This window comes from Pituophis catenifer, unplaced genomic scaffold, assembly GCF_029215685.1.
Source record: "Pituophis catenifer annectens isolate HBS135680 unplaced genomic scaffold, rPitCat1.0.hap2 SCAF_3, whole genome shotgun sequence".
Taxonomy (NCBI): domain Eukaryota; kingdom Metazoa; phylum Chordata; class Lepidosauria; order Squamata; family Colubridae; genus Pituophis; species Pituophis catenifer.
The window spans coordinates 2,248,826-2,273,196 of NW_027256883.1; the positions used below are offsets into that span (position 1 = coordinate 2,248,826).

The 24,371-nt window shown below is 46.8% G+C and overlaps 1 protein-coding gene across 1 annotated transcript in view; it reads left to right on the forward strand.

Moving 5' to 3' along the window:
• The window catches only part of LOC139314565 (1-phosphatidylinositol 4,5-bisphosphate phosphodiesterase gamma-1-like), an 87,710-nt gene extending 64,947 nt beyond the window's left edge, over positions 1-22,763 (forward strand). The window contains exons 20-32 of the mRNA XM_070940248.1: positions 842-919; positions 1,833-1,936; positions 3,771-3,867; positions 6,595-6,661; positions 9,107-9,270; positions 10,640-10,736; positions 13,216-13,440; positions 14,491-14,639; positions 14,763-14,877; positions 17,286-17,447; positions 18,274-18,362; positions 18,675-18,859; positions 22,260-22,763. Of these exons, the coding sequence (XP_070796349.1) occupies positions 842-919; positions 1,833-1,936; positions 3,771-3,867; positions 6,595-6,661; positions 9,107-9,270; positions 10,640-10,736; positions 13,216-13,440; positions 14,491-14,639; positions 14,763-14,877; positions 17,286-17,447; positions 18,274-18,362; positions 18,675-18,859; positions 22,260-22,311 (1,584 nt within the window). The 3' untranslated portion in view covers positions 22,312-22,763. The remainder of the gene's footprint in view (positions 1-841; positions 920-1,832; positions 1,937-3,770; positions 3,868-6,594; positions 6,662-9,106; positions 9,271-10,639; positions 10,737-13,215; positions 13,441-14,490; positions 14,640-14,762; positions 14,878-17,285; positions 17,448-18,273; positions 18,363-18,674; positions 18,860-22,259) is intronic.
• The last annotated feature ends 1,608 nt before the right edge of the window (positions 22,764-24,371 follow it).

A 24,371-nucleotide genomic window follows, 5' to 3' on the forward strand; every position in this document is an offset into this window, starting at 1 on the left:
AATGCCAAGCAGTGGATTAGCAGGATTACCTGCCTGGGGTGTTGTTATTTCTGATGAGTTCTGCATGGACAGCATGAAGTTGGAAGGAGCTTTCTAGACCTACTGCCATCATAGAGATCTGCCTCTTGCTCATTTAGAAATGATTTTCTAACTTGGAGGCGTGATAGAAATAGCAGTGAAGAAAAACACACAGCTGACAATAGTTTGGAGAAGGTGTGAGAGTTATTTTCAGTCTGAGCTACTTTTTTACTTTAGTTACTTTAGTACAAAGAAGGTCATTCCTTCTTAGGAACAGATAAGGCCCTGAAGACTTATTTATTCCAGCAAGCCGCCCTAGCCTAAACGGTTTTTAATTGGGTTTTTAAATTTTATAGACTTGGGGTTTTAAATTGAGAGGTCGATTGATTTAATCTCTTTTAATTATCTTAACTTTTGTATTGTATGTATTTTAATTTTGGCTGTTCACCGCCCTGAGTCCCTTTGGGAGAAGGTGCGATATACAAATTTAATAATAATAATAATAATAATAATAATAATAATAATAATAATAATAATAATAATAATAATAATAATTCAAGGATATCTATTTTCTCTCTCTCTCGATTTGGGGGGGGGGTCTTCCTCCATGTTGGGGTCCTTAGAAATGGAGTGGACCAGAGTTTCTTAACCTCAGCAACTTTAAGAAGAGTGGACTTCAACTCCCAGAATTCCCCAGCCAGCACAGCTGTGCTGGCTGGGGAATTCTGGGAGTTGAAGTCCACTCTTCTTAAAGTTGCTAGGATGGAAAACCCCTGCTTTCAAAAATGGGGCCAGGGTTTGAGTTATAAATCTTTCCTGACAGGAGCTGGATTATGGGGCGCTGTATGAGGTGAGGAGCCCTCACTTTTACGTGGAAGCCAACAAGATGCCCGTGGCCAGGGTAAGTGGGCGAGGCTGGGGAGTTATTTCTGTATTTTTTATGTGTTGCGGTTTTTTTGAGTGTATTGTGAGCCACCCTGGGTCTTCGGAGAGGGGCGGCATATAAATTGAAGAAAGAAAGAAAGAAAAGAAAGAAAGAAAGAAAGAAAGAAAGAAAGAAAGAAAGAAAGAAAGAAAGAAAGAAAGAAAGAAAGAAAGAAAAAAAGAAAGAAAAAGAAAGAAAGAAAGAATAGATTTAGCCATCTTCTCCCAAAGGTGCTTTTTCCCCAAAAAAAAAAAAAACCTTTCCTGTTTTTCATTCCTTGAAAAGATTTCGCTTCCCCCCCAAGAAGCTTCTTCAGTTCTTCTGAATAGACAGCTACATTAGTTCAGAACTGAAGAAGCTTCTTGGGCGAGAAGCGAAATGTTTTCAAGGCAACAACAAGAAAGTCCAGCTGGCTTTTAGAAAAAGCACTTTTGGGACAACTATGATTTGGATGAGTGAGTATCTTTTCATATTAGATTCTCAGTTTATGGATTTAGCTCTCTTCTCAGTGTTACAATTAAAAACACAACCTACAACAGTTCATTTAGTTGTTCAAAGTTACAACGGCACTGAAAAAAGGGACAATTTTTTCACGCTTACGACCGTTGTAGCATCCTTGAGGTCACGTGATTAAAATTCAGAGGCTTGTATTTATGACGGTCGCAGTGTCCCGGGGTCACAGGATCCCCTTTTTGTGACCTTCTGACAAGCAAAGTCAATGGGGAAGCCAGGTTCGCTTAACGACCATGTGCCTCACTTAACAACTGCAGTGATATCATTTAACAAATGTGGCAAGACAAGTCGTAAAATGGGGCAAAGTTCCCTTCACAAATGTCTCGCTTACTAACATCCATTCCAGACTCCATTTTGGTCATTTTACCTTTTGCAGTGTACCGTAAAGGCCTTGTATGACTACAAAGCCCAGCGAGAAGACGAGCTCTCCTTCTGCAAACAAGCCATCATCCATAACGTTGACAAGCAGGATGGGGGATGGTGAGTCCCAGATGAATTTGGAGGGAGGAACTTCAAGCGACCTTTGCTGGGTAACTCCAAAGAAGCCAGGAATCTCAGCTCAGGAAGAAAAAGGGGCCCCCAAACATAACAGAGTAACCAAGTTGGAAGGGACCTTAGAGGTCTTCTAGTCCAACCCCCTGCAGAAGCAGAAGACCTTATACCATTTCTGACAGATGGCTGTCTAGTTTCTTCTTAAAAACCTCCAGTGTTGGAGCAACCACAACTTCTGGTGGCAAGCTGTTCCACTGATTAATATTTCTCTCCCTCAGGAAATCCCTCCTTAGTTATAGGTTGCTTCTGTCCTTGATTAATTTCCATCCATTGTTTCTTGACGTCCCTTTAGATCTTGGGGTTCACGACATAATGCTTTGATGATTTCCTCCCCTGGTTTTCTTTCTCCTTTGTTTAAAAGACCTTCAGATACCTAGAGAAGGACATTCAGGGTTTATTCTTGGCTAATGCCCTGCAGGGTTGTTGTTTTGCAGAGGAACTGACAAATGGGACCGACGTGCCCAAAGGAAAGGAATTAGAATACGTCATACGCAACTTTGCTTGGCGATGATGGCTACATGATGGGCTGGTTAATCCTTGCTCCTTGGAAGCGCCATCTTGATCTAACTCAGCTGATCATCTAGAACAATTAACCAGTGGAACAGCTTGCCACTGGAAGTTGTGAATGCTCCAACACTGGAGGATTTCAAGAACAGACTGGACAACTGAAATAGTATAGGGCTTTCTGCCTGAGCAGGGGATTGGACTAGAAGTCCTCCAAGGTCCCTTCTGTTAAGGATATTCTTGGCTCATAACCGATGTTATGGGTTATTGAGCAGAGTACCCCTTGAGTATGCGCATGAAAGCAGCTAAGAGTGAATAACCACAGTTAATATACTGACACATTGAGCTGTGGTAGTCTTTTACTTTTTAGAAAAAAGCAAAGCAAAGTCCAATAACAATCCAAGTCATACACAGATAAGGCGATAGTTAAAATATCAATTCAGGGATATTTCCAAGTACAAAGTCTTCTTACCAGTTGTTGTCATTACACAATAAAACAGTTCTTCTTGAGTTTCAAACAGGAACAAGTTCAGTATTAAAACATTCAATAAATAGTAGAAAGCAACAAGTAGCAATGATTAAACAGTGATCATGCAGAGAGAACAGGTAGAGAGTAACAGCAAATAAGCAGATAAAATGGTGTAGTGTCCACAAGCCATGATTCAGGCTTCCCCTTAAGTACATTGGCTACAGAGCTTAGCCAATCAGGATACAGGATGATGCAATACAGTCTTAAAGCAATATAATACTTTTTGACAAACATGTATTGGTAGTTTATATATTGCCTGACCAACTAGTTAGACAATAGCCATTTCCCAACATGGGGTCTCCTGCTTGACCAAGGGGCTGGACTAGAAAACCTCTAAGGTCCCTTTTCAGCTCTACTCTGCTTGATTGATCCAAATTTGGGAGCTTGGCAACCAGCTTGTATTGATCACTGTTTCAGGCTCCTGGGTTCCTCTAATCTCCCTCACTTAACAACTGCATTGATTCACTTAACAACCACGGCCAAAAAAAAAGGGTCGTAAAATCAGACACAACTCCCTTCACAACCGCCTTGCTTAGCAATGGAAATTCCGGTCGCGACTTCGGTCGTAAGTCGAGGATCACTTATATTCGCGCACCAGGCGCTGTGCCGAGAGAAATGTCTCGTTGTCTGTTCTGTTCTGTTTTGCTGGTGTGCCATTGTGTCCCCCGTCTTCACAGTCCCCAACTGTGTTTCTCCGCTTTCTTCCCTCCCTCCCTCCCTCCCTCCCAGGTGGCGAGGAGATTATGGTGGGAAGAAGCAGCTCTGGTTCCCTGCTAACTACGTGGAGGAGACCTTGAGTGCCTCCGTGCCGGAGCAGGACGAAGCGGTCAGTTCCTGTTTCGGCCAGCTTTCTCTGGGAAACTGCTACGAATGTAGAGAGGACAAACCATGTTGGCTTCATCCTGGCTAGCTTTTCCCTCTGGGCAGAGGTGGGCTTCGCATACGGTAGCTACCGGTTCGCCCAGCACCGGAAATGTGAGCGTGCGCCATCCGTGGATGCATGCGGCGTCACAAAACACAGCAATTTGCACACGCACGCCATCCACACATGTGTGCGGGGTCCAAAACACAGTGATGTAGGGCGGGATTGCGCCAGCGTGGGCCCACTCGCAAGTCGTCACTACCGGTCCGCCCGAACCAATCCGAACCGTCTGAATCCCACCTCTGCTTCTGGGAATGTGGGACTCCACCCAGCACATCTTCAGGAACCGAAGATGGAGGTTGCAGCTCCATCTTTTCCAAGAAGGGAGTGCGCAAATACAGGTAGTCCTCAATTTACAACCACCATGGAGCCCAGAATACGTTGCTAAGCGAGACATTTGTTACAACACGGTTGTTAAGCGAATCCGGCTTCCCCGTTGACTTTGCTCGTTGGAAGGTCGCAAAACAGAATACGTGACCCCAGGACGCTGCGACGGTCATAAATAGGAATCAGTTGCCCAACGGCCGAATTTTGATCACGTGACTCTGGGGATGCTGCAACGGTCATGAGTGTGAAAAATGGGTCATAAGTCATTTTTTGGGGCCCGTTGCAACTCTGAACGGTCACTAAATGAATTGTTGTAACTCGAGGACTACCTGTACAGTTAATACTCAGCTTAACAGGGGTTGTTCCTCTGTTCTGGTCCTGTTAGACCTCTCAGCGGCTTTTGATACCATCGACCATGGTATCATGCTGCGCCGGCTGGAGGGATTGGGGGTGGGAGGCACCGTGCTGCGGTGGTTCTCCTCCTATCTCTCTGACCGGTCGCAGTCTGTGTTGGCAGGGGGGCAGCGGTCGACCTCGAGGCGCCTTGCTTGCGGGGTGCCGCAAGGGTCGGTCCTCTCGCCCCTTCTGTTCAACATTTATGTGAAGCCGCTGGGTGAGATCATCCGTGGTTTTGGGGTGCGATGCCATCTGTATGCTGATGACACTCAGCTGTACATCTCCACCCCAGACCACCCCAATGATGCCCTCGAAGTGATGTCCCAGTGTCTGGAGGCCGTGCGGGTCTGGATGGGGAGGAACAGGCTTCGGCTCAATCCTTCCAAGACCGAGTGGCTGTGGATGCCGGCGTCCCGGTATAGCCAGCTGGTGCCATCGCTGGCTATTGGGGGCGAGTCACTGACCCCCACAGAGGGGGCCCGCAACTTGGGTGTCCTCCTGGACACACAGCTGTCTTTAGAAGAGCATATGACGGCCGTGGCCAGGGGGGCTTTTTATCAGGTTCGCCTGATACGCCAGTTGCGCCCCTTTCTGGATCGGGACTCCTTGTGCACAGTCACTCATGCCTTGGTTACGTCACCCCTGGACTACTGTAACGCTCTCTACATGGGGCTCCCCCTGAGGAGCACCCGGAGGCTCCAGCTGGTGCAGAATGCGGCCGCGCGGGTGATTATGGGAGCGATGTGGCGCTCCCACGTAACACCTCTCCTGCACGAGCTGCATTGGCTCCCGGTGGTCTTCCGGGTGCGCTTTAAGGTGTTGGTTCTCATCTTTAAAGCGCTCCATGGCTTAGGGCCAGGGTATTTGCGAGACCGCCTGCTGCTACCGATAACCTCCCACCGGCCAATACGCTCTCATAGAGAGGGCCTCCTCGGGGTGCCGTCGGTCAGGCAATGTCGGCTGGCGGCCCCCAGGGGGCGAGCCTTCTCTGTGGGGGCACCCGCCCTGTGGAATGAGCTGCCTCCTGGAATACGATTGATCCCGGATCTACGGACCTTCCGTAAAGCCCTGAAGACGTTTTTATTTCATCAAGCCGGCCTAGCCTAAATGGTTTTTAATTGGGATTTTAAATTTTATGGATTTGGGGTTTTAAATTTGGGTAGCCAATGATTTAATTCTTTTAATTATCTTAACTTTTGCATTTGTATGTTTTTTAATTTTGGCTGTTCACCGCCCTGAGTCCCTTCCGGGAGAAGGGCGGTATACAAATTAAATTAAAAAAAAAAAAAAAAACAGTTTTAGTGACCGAAGTTACAAAAGCACTGAAAAAGTGACTTATGACCATTTTTCACACCTACGACCATTGTAGCATCACGTGATCAAAATTCAGACGCTTGGCAACTGACTCATATTTATGACCGTCGCAGTGTCCCGGGGTCATGCGATTCCCCTTTTGGAACCTTCTGACGAGCATTGTCCATGGGGAAGCCAGATTCACTTAACAACCGGGTTACTAACGTAACAACTACAGCGATTTGCTTAACGACTGTGGGAAGAAAGGTCATAAAATGGGGCAAAATTCGCTTAACAAATGTCTCACTTAGCAACATAAATTCTGGGCTCAATTGTGGTTGTAAGTTCGAGGACTACCTGTATTTGCACTCCCTTCCCAGAAAGATGGAGCTGTGCCCTCCATCTTCGGTTCCTGGCTGGGGAATTCTGGGAAATGAAGTCCACACAGCTTAAAGTTGCACAGGATTAAAAGAAATATATGTTTTGGTTTAGGAGCTACCAGAACAGTCAGTGAACAGAAGTGACCTTATTTTTTTAAAAAAATAAGTTTTTTTCCATTTTAACATTTCTGCCCTTCCCCTTTCCTCTTTCTCCACCCCCCTCCCCCCATCCCAGTCGGTGGAGAACAGCCCTCTGGGGAACTTTCTGAAAGGCTTCATCGACGTCCCGTCGTGCCACGTGGGTGAGTGTCTTGCGCGGAGGGTCCCTGGCTGGCGGTGAGTAACGGAGCGCTTCGGAGGAGGTTCGGTCGAGCGCCCGATCCTCTTTCCTCGGCCCTGGAGGTCTCCCTCTGTCTTTTGGGGACCCTGCCTTTATTTTTATTTTTATTTTATTTTATTTTTTATTTTATGTTTTTATTTTATGTTTTTATTTTATTTTATTTTATTTTTTATTACTTTATCTAATTTTATTTTATTTTATTTTTTATTACTTTATCTAATTTTATTCTATTTTTTTTATTCTATTTTTTATTTTATTTTTTATTTTATTATTTTATTTTATTCTATTTTATTTTATTTTTTATTTTATTTTTTATTCTACTTTATTTTTTTATTCTATTTTACTTTATGTTATTTTTATTTTTTATTTTTTTAATTTGATTTATATGCCGCCCTTCTCCGGAGACTCAGGGCGGCTTACAATGTGCTCAGCAATAGCCTTCATCCTTTTGTATATTTATACAAAGTCAGCTTATTGCCCCCACAACTGGGTTTTATTTTATTTTATTTTATTTTAAGTAAAATTTATTTTACTTGATTTTTTATTTTATTTTATTTTACTTTATTTTTTTATTTTATATTTACTTTATTTTTATTATATTTTATTTTATTTATTTATTTATTTTATTTTATTTTACATTTATTTTATTCTATTTTATTTTTTTATTCTATTTTATATTTTATTTTTGATTTTATTATTTTATTTTATTTTATTCTTTTATTTTTTATTTTATTTTATTTTTTATTCTACTTTATTTTATTTTTTATTCTATTTTACATTTTATTTTATTTATTTTACTTGATTTTTTATTTTATTTTACTTTATTTTATTTTTTTATTTTATATTTACTTTATTTTTTATTTTATTTTATTTTATTTTATTTTTATTTTTTATTATATTTTATTATTTTATTTTACTTTATTTTATTATTTTATTTTATATTTTATTATTTCATTTTATTACCATCTTATTTTATGTTATTTTATATTATATTATATTATATTTTCTGATGATCGTTTGCAACTTCCACCCATTCGTTCAGTGACCATTTGAAGTTACAACAGAACTGGAAACAAAGAGACTTTGGACCATTTTTCACAGGTACCCCCCCTTGCAGACCCCCCCCCCCATGGTCAGATGATCAAAAAAAAATTATTCTCGTTTTGATGGAGCTTTTTACAAACGTTTTGATTGTCTTGAGCTCAATTGTCATCTGGCTTCTCCATGGTCAGAGGGGATGATGTGACCCCCAGGACTGCAACCGTCATAAGTACATGCCAGTTGCCGAGCATCTGAGCTTTGATCATGTGACCACGGGGTGGCTGCAACGGTCGTAGGTGTGAAAAACAGATATAACTCATTTTTTCCAGTGCTCTTGTTAACTGCAAATGGTCATTAAACAAGTGGTTGTATCAGTGGTGAAATCTAAAATTTGTTACTACCGGTTCTGTGGGCGTGGCTTGGTGGTGGGCGGGGTAATGTGACGGTGGACGTGGCCATTTTTTTTTAACCTTTAAAAGCATTTTTTCTACAACCTGTTCAGCGAAAAGGTTGTAAAAAATTGCTTTCAAAAGGCTCTGACGATCCAAGCCGAGTTGCCTGATCGGCAGAGGCTTTTAAAAAAAGCTTGGATCGTCAGAGGCATTTAAAAGAAAAAAAGGAGTTTTTTTTTTCTTTTAAAAGCCTTTGACGATCCCAGCTGAGCCGCGCGATCATCAGAGGCTTTTTTTTTTACTTTTAAAAGCATTTTTTCAGCCGAAGAGGTTGTAGAAAAAAATGCTTTTAAAAGTAAAAAAAAAAAAAGCCTCTGATGATTGTGCGGCTCAGCTGGGCATGGGGTGGGGTGGGGATTTTTGCTACCGGTTCTCCGAACCACCCGCCTCCATCGCTACCGGATCGGGCGATCCGGTCCGAACCGGGAGCATTTCACCCCTGGGTTGTATGTTGAGGATAACCTGTAACCATGAAGGCAATGGTGAAATCCATTTTTTTTTTTACTACCGGTTCTGTGGGCGTGGCTTGGTGGGCGTGGCAGGGGAAGGATACTGCAAAATCCCCATTCCCTCCCCACTCCTGATATTTTCCGGTTCTCTGAACTATTCAAAGTTTCCACTACCGGTTCTCCAGAACTTGCTGGATTTCACCCCGGCATGAAGGTCATCTGCTCCAGCTCTTGCTCAGGGGAAGAGAGATATTTTGGACAGAGGACCACTGAGCTGCTGTTGAAGAGCACCAGTGAAGCCATCCCTTCATGTGGCCGCCAGTCGATCCAGTTGTCCTCATCCAATTATTTTGCCCCAAATGGGAGAACAGCAACCCTCCGCGTCCCACATGCTTCCCCCCCCACCCCCGGTCCTGCGTTGGGGGGCCTCTTCCAGTAAAGCCGCCCCCTCTGATGTCCTTGTAGTTATCTCGAAAGACGCCAGGAGCCCCAAACCCTTTGTCTTCACCATCCATTCTCAGCAGATGTCCCACCCATCCCAGTCGCTGGACGTCGCCACGGATACTCTGGAGGAGCTGAACGACTGGGTGGCCAAGATCAGAGAGGTCACGCAGAACGCAGACGCTAGGGTGAGTCCTCCGAAGGGGAGGTTTCTGGTTGGAAGATTCGGCCCCTCAAGTTTTGGGGTTGGCTCCACGAGTGCCCGTTGAAGTTATGGAGTCTTAGGACTTTGGGAAAGTTGGTTCTGGGGTCGGATGCGATGGAATGGGACTCGGAATGCACTCAAGGACTTTTTCTATCTCTGTTGGCCAAACGGAAGAAGACACAATCTCAGAAAAACAGAGTTGGAAGGGGCCTTGGAGGTCTTCTAGTCCAACCTCCTGCACAGGCAGGAAACCCTACACAATTCCAGACAAATGGCTGTCCAGTCTCTTCTTAAAATCCTCTAGTGTTGGATCACCCACAACTTCTGGTGGCAAGTTGTTCCACTGGTTAATTGTACTCGCTGTTAGGAAGTTTCTCCTTAATTCCAGGTTGCTTCTCTCTTTGGTTAGTTTCCACCCATTGCTTCTTGTCCTGCTTTCAGGTTGTCCCCACCCCCCTCTTCTTTGTGCCAGCCCCCCAAATACTGGAAAATGCTATCATGTCACCCCCCCTGCTCCTTCTTTTCATTAAACTAGGCACACCCAATTCCAGCAACTGTTTTTCGTATGTGATAACAGAATAACTAAGTTGGAAGGGACTTCAAGAGGTCCAATGCCTTGCTCAAGCAGGAGACCCTATAGAATTTGAGACAAGTGGTTGTCCAGTCTCTTCTTAAAAGCCTCCAGAGATGAAACACCTACAACTTCTAAAGGCAATAATGATTGGTTAATTGTCCTCATTGTTAGGAAGTTTCTCCTTAGTTCTAAATTGCTTCTCTCCTTGGTTAGTTTCCATCCGTTGCTTCTTGTCCTGCCCTCAGGTGCTTTGGAGAAGAGCTTGACTCCCTCTTCTTTGGGGGCAGCCCCTCAAATATTGGAACACTGCTATGCTGTCACCCCTAGTCCTTCTTTTCTCTAGACTAGGCATACCCAGTTCCTGCAACTGTTCTTCATATGTTTTAGCCTCCAGTCCCCTAATCCTCTTTCTTGCTCTTCTCTGCACTCTTTCCAGAGTCTCCACATCCTTTTTTGTATCATGGTGAGCAAAAAGGGTGGCCTTACGGAGGCTTTCTATTGTAAAGACCAGCTCCCAATCTCTCACCTGGGGCTCTTCCCTCTGCAAGTCTCCAAAACATAATTCGCTCCTGGTCTCGGAGTCTGGCCCACCTCTTTTGAATTTTGCCAAGGCAGCTCTTGCGTCTTTTTATCTTCGGGCCGTGAAGTCATGGTTGGTTTCTTCTCTGGGAAACTTAACGTGGAAGAACCGTGTGTTCAAACGTCTCCTGTGTATGGCGGGGTGGAATAGATGCTCTCCAGGTGTCTTCTGATCAGGGTCTGTCTGTCTCGTGTCCAGATGCAGGAAGGGAAGATCATGGAACGGAGGAAGAAGATTGCCCTGGAGCTCTCAGAACTGGTCGTTTATTGCCGTCCGGTGCCCTTCGATGAGGAGAGTGAGTTGCTTGGACCCTTCATCCCGACTTCTGCTTCAGAAGAGGCTGACTTGAGGCTTGGGTGGGGGTTCCTTTCTTTCTTTAGCATGTGGCACCTACAGCCGTCATCCAATCACTGTTACAGGCTGTCCTCGACTTACGACCACAATTGAGCCCAAAATATCTGTTGCTGCAGCTGCTTATAACATGGTGCTGAAGTGAATCTGGCTTTCCCATTGTTGACAAGGGTCTGAATTTTGATCACCTGAGCATGGGGGTGCTGCAATGGGCGTAAGAGTGAAACATGGTCATAAGTCACATTTTTCAGTGCCGTCATTAAGTGAACTGTATACAAATTTAGCATCCCCTAAATAAAGCATCAGCAAAGATAGATAGATAGATAGATAGATAGATAGATAGATAGAGAGAGAGAGAGAGAGAGTTCTGCCCCAGCTACGAACCCCAAAGAACGCAGCACGCACAAAGTCCGTTCAAACCTTAGTTTACTAAATAAACCAGTTTTTTACAACAACGGCTGTTAATTAACTGCATTAACAGCTGCCAAAACTTCAAAGAACAATAACCGAAAGTTTACTGTGGTTGGCAGAATGCCCAGAAGCAATTTGCAGGAAGCTGATAAGATAAGCAAGACAAGACATGAAGGTATGTCAACGAAGTTGTTCCCTGCAAATTGCTTCAGTCGGCATCCCTCCTTAAATAGGCTAAGGGAGTGGCCAATTAGCCCCAAGCCTTACTCTTGAGGAGACCTCCTCCTGAGGAGCCACTCCTGCCTTTTGGCAGCTCTGCGCGCCCGTGCATTGAGAAGAGGCTCCTCCTCTTCGTCCTCTTCACTTAAGGGAGCTTCTGGATGTTCTGAAGGCCCTGGCTGAATCCCCGCCTCTGGCACCACATCTTCTCCAGCCTCCTCATTGTCCGACTCGAGTGCCAGCTGCACAGGCTGCTGGCGCAGCACCACACCAGCCTCCTCGCTGTCGGAATCAGCTACTAGCTGCACAGGCCGCTGACGGGCCACAACAGCCTGTCCTATGCTATCCCGTTCTCTCCAGAGTTATTTTCAAGTTGGGAGGGGGAGTAGAACGTCTAACAAATTAGCATCAGAGTGTGTTATAATAATGTAGGAAATACTAATGCTCTGATGGTCATTTCGAAAAATCCTTTCTTGCTGAGCACCTAGAAGCCAAGAGGAACGTACTTGGCAAATTTCAAGTTTGTAGGCTTTGCGGTTCTGGAGATTTCGTGAGTAATGCGTGAGTGATTTTCGCTTTTATATATATAGATAGATATAGAGATATAATACATTGAGGTATGTGGACAATACAATACAGGTAATCTTTAACTTAACTATTTATTTAGTGACTGTTCCAAGTTACAACAGCACTGAAAAAATGACTTATGACCATTTTGCACACTTACGACTGCTGCAGCATCTCCATGATCACATGATCAAATTTGGACACTTGACAACCGATTCATATTTATGACGGTTGCAGTGTCCGGGGGGGGGGGGGGTCACATGATCACCTTTTGCGACCTTCTGACAAACAAAGCTTGAAATGATCGAGGGTCTCTTGCTTGAACAGGGGGTTGGACTAGAAGACCTCCAAGGTCCCTTCCAGCTCTATTCTGGTTGATTTATTTATTTATTTAATTAAATTTTTATACCGCCCTTCTCCAAAATAGGACTCAGGGCGGTGCACAGCCAAGGTAAAAACAAGACATATATACAAACATGGTGAATCTAAAAAACTATTTAAAATAATTAAATGTTTTGGCCGAATTAAAACCATTTCCAATTTAAAATCAATTTAAAAATTAAAAAATTTGGTCAAGCCAGCCCAGCTTGTTGGAATAAATAGGTTTTTAGGGCCCGACGAAAAATCCGGAGGTCTGTTATTATGCGTAATTCTGGGGGGAGGGTGTTCCAGAGGGTAGGCGCCACCACAGAGAAGGCTCTCCCCCTGGGGGTCGCCAGCCGACATTGCCTGGCGGACGGCACCCTGAGGAGGCCCACTCTGTGTGAGCGTACTGGCCGGTGGGAGGCTATTGGTGGCAGAAGGCGGTCTCGTAAGTACCCCGGCCCTAAGCCATGGAGCGCTTTAAAGGTGGTCACCAACACCTTGAAGCGCACCCGGAAGACCACCGGGAGCCAGTGCAGCTCGCGCAGGAGAGGTGTCACGTGGGAGCGCCTCGTCGCCCCCATGATCCCCCGCGCGATTGATTAAGTTAAGATTCATTTAACAACCATATTACCAATTGAACAACTGCAGTGATTCAGTTAACATCTGTGGAAAGAAAGGTCGTAAAATGGAGCAAAACTCAATTAGCAACTGTCTCGCTTAGCAACAGTTATTTTGGACCCCATTGTGGTTGTAAGTCGAGGACTTCCCGCATTCCCCCTCCCCACTCTGCAAGGGTGGCGCTGAGCCTCAGAGGACCCGTATCCGTGACAGCTGACTCCTTGGCCTGTTTTCTTTTCCAGAGATCGGCACAGAGAAAGCCTGTTACCGGGACATGTCTTCCTTCCCGGAGACCAAGGCGGAGAAATACGCCAACCGCAGCAAGGGGAAAAAATTCCTGCAGTACAACCGGCGACAGCTCAGCCGCGTCTACCCCAAGGGCCAGCGCCTCGACTCCTCCAACTATGACCCCCTGCCCATGTGGATCTGTGGCAGCCAGTTAGTGGCCCTCAACTTCCAGACGCCCGGTAAATTCATTTCAATATTGAATGGGTTGGATCGGGGGGGGGGGGGGGTTTCAAACGTGGCCACTTTAAGACTTGTGGACTTCAATTCCCAGAATTCCTCAGCCAGAGCATGCTGGCTGAGGAATTCTGGGAGTCGAAGTCCACAAGACTTAAATTGGCCAGGTTTGGAGGACTACCCGAGAGTATGAAAAAACCCTGTGAAACCAGAGCAGGAGACCCAAGGTCCTTGAAGGACATCAGTTCAGTCTTTCCAGGTGGACCAGATAGGAAACACCTGACCAGGTGAGCTGCTTCAACTTTACTGTAAGGCTACATTAACAGAATCTTGCAGGCCTGGGAGCATAAATCTCCCACTGTCTCTTTTTATAGCCTGATAAATTAGGGAGGAAGCTTTCTGAGTTTCTTCTTCTACCCATTATACAGCTGCAGGCTATGCCATCTCTTCTCTGACTGTCCCCTAGGCAGCATTCCCCTCCACCCCACTTTACAGACTGAGAAAGTAGGGAGGGTCCAGTAGTGGGATTCAGCCGGTTCAGGCCAGTTCGGGTGAACCGGTAGTTAAATTGCTGGATGGCCCTGCTCTTTCCTTCCCCCTCCCCTTCCAGGAGTCCCCACGCCCTCCATTTTTGCTCCCAGGAGGGTGCAGGGAGGCCTACTAGGGTCAAAACGGGGCATGGGGGGTGTTCCCCCCGTGGCCCATTTTTGCCTCCATGGGGGTTCAGGAGGCTGAGTGCTGCCTGTCACACCCCCTGGCCACACCCACCATGGCCACGCCCACCGAGCTGGTCATTAGGGCAGAGAACCGGTTGTTAAATTATTTGACTCCCACCACTGGGAGGCTCCCTTCCGAGGCCCTTTCTCCAACTGTTATGCAGCTTCAGGCTGTGCTGTCTCTTCTCTGTTCCCTGGATAGCCACTCTTCCCTCCGTCTGCCAAGGCCTTTCCCACACACCATTATTTTCTCCAAAGGCCCTTCGTCCCCTGCTCTGACCTCACGGGGTCCCCTTCAGCTGTTCTTTCCTCTGAATCCCGATGGGTCCTTCCTTCCAGACAAACCGATGCAGCTGAACCAGTCGCTCTTCATGCTGGGTGGGCGCAGCGGCTACGTCCTGCAGCCGGACATGATGCGGGACGACGTCTTCGACCCTTTCGACAAGAGCAGCCTGAAGCACGTGGAGCCCATCACCGTCCAGTTGCAGGTCAGTCAGCTGGGATCACGCAGGATGCCCCCCTCCGCCTCTCCCTCTCCTCCCCCGGCTTGGCTACCGCTTTTGCAGGTCCTGCCTTGTCCGCCTAACCCACCCCGTTCTTTCTCCCTCCAGATCTTAGGGGCCCGGCACCTGCCCAAAAATGGCCGCAGCATCGTTTGCCCGTTTGTGGAGGTGGAGGTGTGCGGCTCGGAGTTCGACAACAGCAAAAACAAGACGGATGTCGTAGGTAGGAAATCAGGAAACGACGTTGCGTGTTTCGGGTTTGTCTGAACGCGGCCAACACTTCCAACACCAGGGGACGTGTGTGAACCAATGTTGGAGAGGGAGGTTTACGTTGTCCCTGAACCTTCTCTTTCACGGAGCCGCACCTGACCAGGTGCATCAGGTATCACCTGGGACATGTCAATCCACGGAGTAAATTCAGAATCGCTGACGGTCCCCCAGGCTGGTGCATTCAAGGGAGTCCCCAAAATAGGTGAGCGGGACTCTCTCTCCTCCCTCCCAGTTTTCTTCCCATCATGCTGCTGGGTTTGAGGCAAGAAGCTAGAGGAGGGCCCAGCTAGAGCCATTTCTGTAGCTTGGAGGGTCCTTCGGGTTGGGTGGGGCCAAACCTGACATCTGGATGATGATGAGGATTGGGACTAGGATTAGGATAGCCAGTTTGGTCTGGTAGTTAAGGCACTAGGTTAGAAACCAAGAGACCGTGAGTTCAAGTCACACCTTAGGTATGAAAGCCAACTAGGTGACTTAGGGCCAATCACCAGGAGACTGGGAGTTCTAGTCCCGCCATTGACAAGAAAGCCATCAGGGTAACTTTGGGCCAATCACCCAGAGACGATGAGTTCTAATCCTGCCATAGGCATGAAAGCCCAGTGGATGATTTTAGGCCAATCACCAGGAGATTGGAAGTTCTAGTTCTGCCTTAGGCATGAAAGCCAGCTAGGTGACTTTGGGCCAATCGCCAGGAGACGGTGCGTTCTAGTCCCGCCATTGACAAGAAAGCCATCAGGGTAACTTTGGACCAATCACCCGGAGACGGTGAGTTCTAGTCCTACATGAAAGCTGGCTAAGTGACTTTGGGCAAATCCTTCCCTCTCAGCCCAACCCACCTCACAGAGTTGTCATAGTGGGGAAAATAGGAGGAGGAAGGTACATTGGATATACTCTCGCCACCTGGAGTTATTATGAGCCTTGGTGGTGCAGCTGGTGGTGCACTAAGTGCTGTTATTGTAACACTTAGCTGCCAGCTGCCTGCAATTAGTGCGAGTTCAAATCTCACCAGGCCCAAGGTTGACTCAGCCTTCCATCCTTCCGAGGTGGGTAAAATGAGGACCCGGATTGTGGGGGCAATAAGCTGACTTTGTAGAAACACTGCTTATAGGGGGGCAAAAGCCCTAATAAGTAGGTATATACAAAAGAATGAAGGCTATTGCTATAAGTGCATTGTAAGCCGCACTGAGTCTTCGGAGAAGGGCGGCATATAAATTGAACTAATAAAATAATAAATAAAATAAATAAAATTTGTCAAAACAACAAAGGTGGGCTATAAAATAAATAAGTACATTTTTTTAAAAAAAATTGTTCCAGGTCAGAAAGGGCAGAGTTGAAATTGCCGAAAAGGTGCTTTAAAGCATTGGAGAAGTAGATTTTTAGCCTCAAAGGTATCCGTGCAAAAACTGGCTCGTGTTCTACTCACATTTACCATGTGTAAATCTGAAGAACGGTTGCAGGAACTGGGCCTGGCTACTCTAATGAAGAGAAGGACCAGGGGAGACAGGATAGCATCTTCCAATATTTGAGGGGCTGCCACAGAGAGGAAGGGGTCAAGCTACTTTCCAAAGGACCAGAAGGCAGCATAGGTAGTACCTGGCTCAATAGTAGTAACTGTGAGAGGGATCTTGGAGTCTTAGTGGACAACCAGGTAAATAGGAGCCAGCCGTGTGCTGCGGCAGACAAAAGAAGCCAATGCAATCCTAAACTGCATTAACAGAGGGATACAATCAAGATCAAGGGAGGTGCTAATACCACTCTACAGAGCCTTAGTAAGACCACACCTAGAGTCCTGCACCCAGTTTTGGTCACCACACTGTAAAAAAGATGTTGAGACTCTAGAAAGAGTGCAGAGGAGAGCAACCAGGATGATGAGGGGACTGGAGGCTAAAACATACGAAGAACGGTTGCAGGAACTGGGCATGGCTAGTCTAGTGAAGAGAAGGACCAGGGGAGACAGGAGAGCATCTTCCAATATTTGAGGGGCTGCCCCAGAGAGGAGGAAGGGGGTCAAGCTATTCTCCAAAGCACCCGAAGGCCAGACAAGGAAGAAGGGATGGAAACTGACCAAGGAGAGATTCAACCTGGAAATAAGGAGGAATTTTCTGACAGGGAGAACAATCAACCCATGGAACAGAAGTTGCCTTCAAAAGTTGTGGGAGCTTCATCACTGGAGGCTTTGAAGAGAAGATTGGACTGCCATCTGTCAACAATGGTGTAGGGTCTCCTGCTTTGGGGGGGCTGGACTAGATGACCTACAAGGTCCCTTCCAACTCTGTTATTCTGTATGTAAGTTTGGGCTCTCCAACCCACGGAGCAGCTTCATGTGGATGTTTATTTTTTTCTCCTTTCCTTTCCTCCCAGCCGACAACGGCCTCACCCCCCTCTGGCTGCTGAAGCAGTTCATCTTCGACATCACCAATCCCCAGTTCGCCTTTCTCCGCTTCGTGGTTTACGAGGAAGACATGTTCAGTGACCCCAACTTCTTGGCCCAGGCCACCTTCCCCGTCAAAAGCCTCAAAACAGGTACCGGCTCAGCCTCTCCCCTTTCCCCCCCCCAACACACCCTCGCGAAATTCGCATGCTTCTCCCGGGAAGTGAACTGCGGGTTCCCACGGGATTGCCAATGGTGACTTTCCCAGCCGCTTTCCGACAAGCGGAGTCGATGCGGGAAGCCAGGTTCACTTAACGACTGCACCATTCGCTTGACAACTGCAGCGCTGCACTTAATGACGTTGACCGAAAAAGGTCATAAAATGGGATAAAAGCTCGCTTAACCGCTGCCTCGCTGAGTAGTGAAAATTGTGGGATCAATGCTTGACTGTAAACCGAGGACTACACCTGTATAGGTAGTCCTCGCCTTACAACAGTTTATTTAGTGACCGTTTGAAGTTACGATGTCACTGAAAAAAGTGACTTATGACCCGTTTTCACACTTATGACTGTTTTACCATCCCCTTGATTTACATTCTGATGTTTGACAAGTGACTCACATTTATGACAGTTGCCGTATCCCAGGGTCACGTGACACACACACACCCTTTTGAAAGTTTCTGACGAGCAAAATCAACGGGGAAGCCAGGTTCACTTAACAACTGTGTGACTCACTTAACAACTGCAGTGATTCACTTAGCGACTGTGGCAAGAACGGTCATACAGTGGGGCAGAACTCCCTGAACAAATGTCTCGCTTATCAACAGAAATTTGTGGCAGTCCTCGGTCTACAGGTAGTCTTCGGCTTACGACCAATTGTGGTCGTAAGCTGAGGAGTGCCTGGAGATCATTTGCTTGGCTGTCCAGCTTTTGAACGAGATGGATTTGGGATTTTCTCCTCCACCTTTGTGGTCCACAGGCTACCGGTCGGTGCCACTGAAGAACAGTTACAGCGAGGATCTTGAACTGGCTTCTCTGCTGCTCCACATTGAAATCATCAACGCCAAGGTGAGTTTTGGGGTCCTTCCAGAAAGAGCATCGGGTGTGGCGGCATCTGAGCTGGAGGCCGGGCAGGGTTGGGCTGGCAAGTCCTGAAAAAAGAGACCACCGGAAGATTGTAGAACATCTGAAAGATTGTAGAACATCTGAACATCTGTAGAACATCTGAAGATTGTAGAACATCTGAACATCTGTAGAACATCTGAAAGATTGTAGAACATCTGTAGAACATCTGAAGATTGTAGAACATCCCTTCCAAGCCTGGGCAAGACACAAACCAGGAGACCCAGCAACCTGGAGGTACCTTTCTCTCCTTTGCAGGAAGAAGACGACGAGAACTTGTATTCCTCCATCCAGCAACTCCGGGACCGGGCGAACGAGCTCTCCAACCAGGTTTCGAACCTGGAGCACAGCAACAACTGCGACGCGCGCTACCAGCAGCGGCTGGATGAGCTGAGGTTGGCGCAGGAGCAACTCATGGAGCTGACCGAAGCACGCAACAGGAAGTGAGTGGCCGCCGGAAGTCTTCCTGCTCTCCTAGATGTAAATTTACCAAGAGGGTCTGTCGTAGTTGTGGTGGCTTCTCTGTTGTTCCGCTTTCTAGGAGTGGTGGGGTAAACTTTCCCCAATTAGCAACCCGAGAAGAGGAATCGTACTGGGGATTAATCCACTGTGGGGGCCTCGGTTGTTTTCCTGCAAATGTCTCATTACCCAACTAGGTAACACCATCAGTATTGGAAAGGAATGGGGCTGCAGGGAGGAGGAGGAGGAGATGGTGGTGGAGGAGGAGGAGGAGGAAGAGGAGGAGAATGATGAGAATTGTGGGGTCCTTGGTGCTCTCCGAGCTTCATTGTTTTCTTATAAACATCTTATCACCCAACTAGATAATATCATCAGTGTTAGAAGGAAGTGGAGGAGGAGAATTCTGGGGTCCTTCGTGCTCTCTGAGCTTAGTTGTTTTCTTGCAGATGTTTCATTACCCAACTATGTTATGTCATTGGCCACTGATTCTCTCACCCATAGTTCAAATCCATCTCTTACACAGACTCTCTGAAACTAGCTGTGACATCATATCTTCCTTTCCTCACTATAGTTATAGTGAGGAACATATAGTTATATATGTTAATTATAGTTGACAACTATAGTTATAGGGAGCTATCTGTCAGCACTTCAACCTGCATTTACTCTAGTGCTGACATAAGAAGGAGAAGAGGGGGCAGCTGGCAAGAGGACGCTTGACTTCTCACCTACTTATTTTCCCTGGAGATGATGTTTCCGAGGAGATGAGATGGGAGGGAGGACATTCCTGGGAGCGGAAGTGGGAGATATGGGGAGAGTGATTTGGGAAGAGGGCCAATGAGACGCAGAGAATTGGGGAACGGAAAGGGAAGGTTTTGGGGTCAGGAAGTCAGTGTTGGCTATGCCACGATCGGGGACAGGTTGTCGTGCTTAATAAAATGAAATATTTCTTCAAAGACTATTTGTTTGGAAATGCAATTTATTTTAATTGAGACGACATCGAAACCTGACACTATCAACACTTCTTTACCAACCTGTGGTCCGTGGCTTTCTATGTTTTGAACCCAGCTCAGTTGTCTTGCTAAAGCCAAGCCTGGTGTGAGGCCTAGACCCAACTCTAATATGCCAGGCCCCACTCCCCTAAGTCCTCAACCAAGGGCCTCTCACACTTTAGGCCCAGTGGTCATGAGAGAACATGGATTGGATCCAGGTGCTCCACATTTCCTTTCTACTGGGATTCTTGATGATGTCACCTAGTTGGGTCATGAAACGTCTGCAAGAAAACAACTCGGCTCAGAGAGCACCCTGGAACTGACAGTCGTTGTCGTCGTCCTCCCCCTCCCGTCTCCCTCCTCCGCTTCCTCCCCCTCCTCTATTCCACAAAACCAATTCCATTCCACTACTCTTACCTAATTGGGTTGTGAAACATGTACAGGAAAACAACCCAGCTCTGAGAACATCCTGGAACCCACAGTCCTCCTCCTCCTCCTCCTCCTCCTCCTCCTCCTTTCCACAAACCCCTCTCCCTTCTACTACTGATGATGTCATCTAGTTGGGTCATGAAACGTCTGCAAGAAAACAACCCAGCTCAGAGGCACCCAGGAACCCCCAGGCCTCCTCCTCCTCCTCCTCCTCCTCCTCTTCTCCTCCACTCCATAAACCCCTTTTCCACACAGATGATGCTATCTAATTGGGTAATAAAATGTCTGCAAGAAAACAACCAAATTCAGAGAGCATCAAGGAGGGAGGGAGGGAGGGAGGGAAGGTTACCTAGTTGGGTCACGAAACGCCTGCAAGAAAGCCACCAATCTCAGAGAGCACCAAAGACTCTCCAGTCCAACCCTGAGCTGCAAATAGTCTCTTCCATTGACTAGTCCAGTGTTTCTCAACCTTGGTAGCTTGAAGATAGGTGGACTTCAACTCCCAGAATCCCCCAGCCAGCAGCGCTGGCTGGGGGATTCTGGGAGTTGAAGTCCACCCATCTTCAAGCTTCCAAGGTTGAGAAACACTGGACTAGTCCATTAACACTAAAGGTGCTCAGCTCTCTCTGTAGTTCCTTCCTCTCTTCCCTGGAGACCGGCAATCTCAAACCATGTTCTTTTTTCTCAGTCAGCATTTTATGTTGAATTAATAAAGTATTATAAAATACAAAAGTCCATAGAAAAGGAGTGGGGGGGAGGGGGAAGGGAAGTGAGGAAAGATAAGGGAAAAAAAAGAAAAGCATTGACTTCCAACTCTCTGTTACCCTAAAATAAAGTGTTCACATCAAATCACAACTTTTTGCTTTTCCATAATAATATGAACAAGCCATTTCTATAGAGATCTGTCAAGTGAAAAGTAAAGGTTCCCCTCGCACATACGTGTTCTGCCCCAGCTACGGACCCCAAAGAACACAGCACACACAAAGTCTGTACCAAACTTAAATTTACTAAAATAACTCAGTCTTTTCCAAACAAAGACTGTTAATAAACTTTCTGAACAGCCTACAAGAAACCAAAGATAAAGTAATCACAATCTTACTAAGGTTGGCAGAAAGCCCAGAAGCAATTTGCAGAGAATCCAGACGCGAAGGAGAGTGAACTAAAGTTGTTCCCTACAAATTGCTTCAGTCGGCATTCCTCCTTAAATAGGCTAAGGGAGTGGCCAATTAGCCCCAAGCCTTACTCTCGAGGAGACCTCCTCCTGAGGAGCCACTCCTGCCTTTTGACAGCTCTGCGTGCCCGTGAATCGAGAAGAGGCTCCTCCTCTTCGTCCTCTTCACTTAAAGGAGCTTCTGGAGGTTCTGAAGGCCCTGGCTGAATTCCCGCCTCTGGCACCACATCTTCTCCAGCCTCCTCACTGTCTGACTAGGGTGCCAGCTGCACAAGCTTCTGGCGCAGTACCACACCAGCCTCCTCGCTGTCAGAATCAGCTACAATCTGCACAGGCCGCTGACGGGCCACAACAATACGTGCTAGTCGTTCCCGACTCTAGGGGGTGCTGCTCATCTCCGTTTCAAAGCCGAAGAGCCAGTGCTGTCCGAAGACGTCTCCATGGTCATGTGGCCGGCATGACTCAACGCCAAAGGCGCACGGAACACTGTTCCCTTCCCACCAAAGGTGGTCCCTATTTTTCTCCTTGCATTTTTTACAGGCTTTTGAACTGCTAGGTTGGCAGAAGCTGGGACAAGTCACGGGAGCTCACCCCTTTACGCGGCACTAGGGATTCGAACCGCTGAACTGCCGACTTTTCTGATCAACAAGCTCAGCGTCTTAGCCACTGAGTCATCAATGAAATCGTTAAAACCCCAAATCGAAGTTTCATTCTTTTCCACTTCAAGCAAGAAGTTCAGAAGCGGTCTCCAAGTGGAAACAAAAGTACTTACGTTCTCTTTTTTTTTCAACGCAGGTTGATGGAGAAGAAGAAGCGAGACCGGCAACTGGCCAACAAGCGTAACTGAACGGCACCTGACTTCCCTGGTCTGCCGCTGTGTCTCTTCTTCAGCCTTCCAAGAGACATCCTTCAGGCCCTTCACCGAATCCTGCCGGCTTCCCGGGCCACGGGGACAAGGCCCCCTCGGCTGGAATTCTCCTTCGGGCATAGAAAGCAGGAATCCTGGCCTACTATTTTCTCATGAAACCGGCCGGCTCAACCCTTCCTGCCTTGGAAGAATGCCGTTCTCACCGTCATTCTCTTCTTCGACACATTTCATCAAGGCTCTGTCTTAATCCACTTTTTTTGGGTGGGGGGTCCCCTTTCCTGGTGGATCGGGAAAGAGGAGCCTTTATTATGTTTTTTTTTTAATTATTATTAATTATTATTCTTTTTTTTTTTTTTTTTGGCTTTGGTGCAACTAAGGCAGTTAGCAAAGTGCCTCTAATCTAACTTTCCCCAGAGAATGTGGGTTTTGCACAGGAGAAACTCGGTGGGGCCAGATGAGAAGGGGAAGAGATGGGGGGGGGCAGCAGAGGGATATGAGGGAGTCTCAGAGGATTGGCCTGCCGGATCCTAAAGGATCCCTGCCACATTCAGCTCTTGAGGATCAAGTCTTGGACGCGAGCGAGAGAGGCTGAGAGCAATTTCCCAGTGGCGTTGTGTTCTGCTTTGCAAGCCTGCCTTCCCATCCTAAATTCCAAATTGTGCCAGAGGCAAAGCCCCACACGTCTCTCTCCGCAGACCATCGTGGTGCCCAGTGGGCAGCCTTGGGTATATTTATTTATTTATTGTGGGGTATGGAAGAAAAAAAAAATCTCCCCTTCCCCACCAATAACCATCCCGGAAGTCTGTGGAGGCCGATTCGGAGAAATGTCACTTGCAGAAAGAAATATTTTCATTTTTGCTATTCCTTGTGGCCTCCTTTCCCTTGGAGATGCTCTTTCTTTTCCTTGACGGTCACGTCAGGGACAATCTAAGGCAGGCAGGCGTTATTTGGAAACCAAGTCAGGGAAAGACGAAGCCACCGCAGAGACGTGGCACCTGAAGAGCAAAGCACGATCCGGGCGCAAAAGATAGTCCATCGTCCTTTCCCCAAAGCAGCCTCTCCAGATTCCTCTTCGGGATCCCCCCAAAAAGGCGCTTGTCTTTTGGCTGAACTGCTTCCAGCCTTCGGCTCTTCTTTAAAAGGCACAATCTTTATTTTTCTCTTGCTGCGATCTGCATTTGGTCTTAACGCTGGCTGTTGAAGGGAGGGGGGGAGCTGGGGGGCAGGTTGGGGGTCCCAGGCAATTCAGATGGAAAGAGAGAGAGAGAGAGATGGGGAGAAAGGTTCTTGTCATGTTTTTGCCTGTCCTCAACCTGGCCTGGAGCGATGGGTTGAGGATGTGCCTCAATTATAGTAGTGGGGATGGTTAGATGGTGATTGGTTGGGAGGGAAAAAAAAACCCCTGTGCTTTTGTGGAAGGAATACTTGGATTAAAAGATCACGCGTGATCAGCTTTCCAACAAGCCCAACTAAAACAGCAGTTCCAATTGAGACTTAAAAGGGGCGTATAATTTAGTCGGAGGGGTCCTGGGTGCTCTCTCTGAGCTTAGATGTTTCCTTGCAGACGTTTCCTTACCAAACTAGGTAACATCATCAGTGCTAGGAAGGAGTGAGGATTGCTCTCATTTTATATACCTATAACAGGGCAAGCCTCTTGTATTTAAACAGAGAGCAAACCACCTAAGGAATTCAGAGTCTTCCTCCTCTCCACAAACCCCACTCCCTTCTAGCACTGATGATGTTATCTACTTGGGTCATGAAATGTCTGAGAAAACAAACAAACTCAGAGGACCAAGGACCCCCTCATTTCAATCCTGAGCTACAAAGATTGTCACTAATTTAGTCTCTTTTAAGAACGTTCTGCATGCAAGATAACTTTTTGTGGGTGTACTAAGGCAGGAGTGTCCAACCTTGACAATTTTTAAGACTTGTGGATTTCAACACCCAGATTAGCCAGCATGGTTGACTAGGGAATCGAAGTCGGGAGTTGAAGTCCACAGGTTTCAAAGCTGCCAAGGGTTGGATATCCCGGCTCTAAG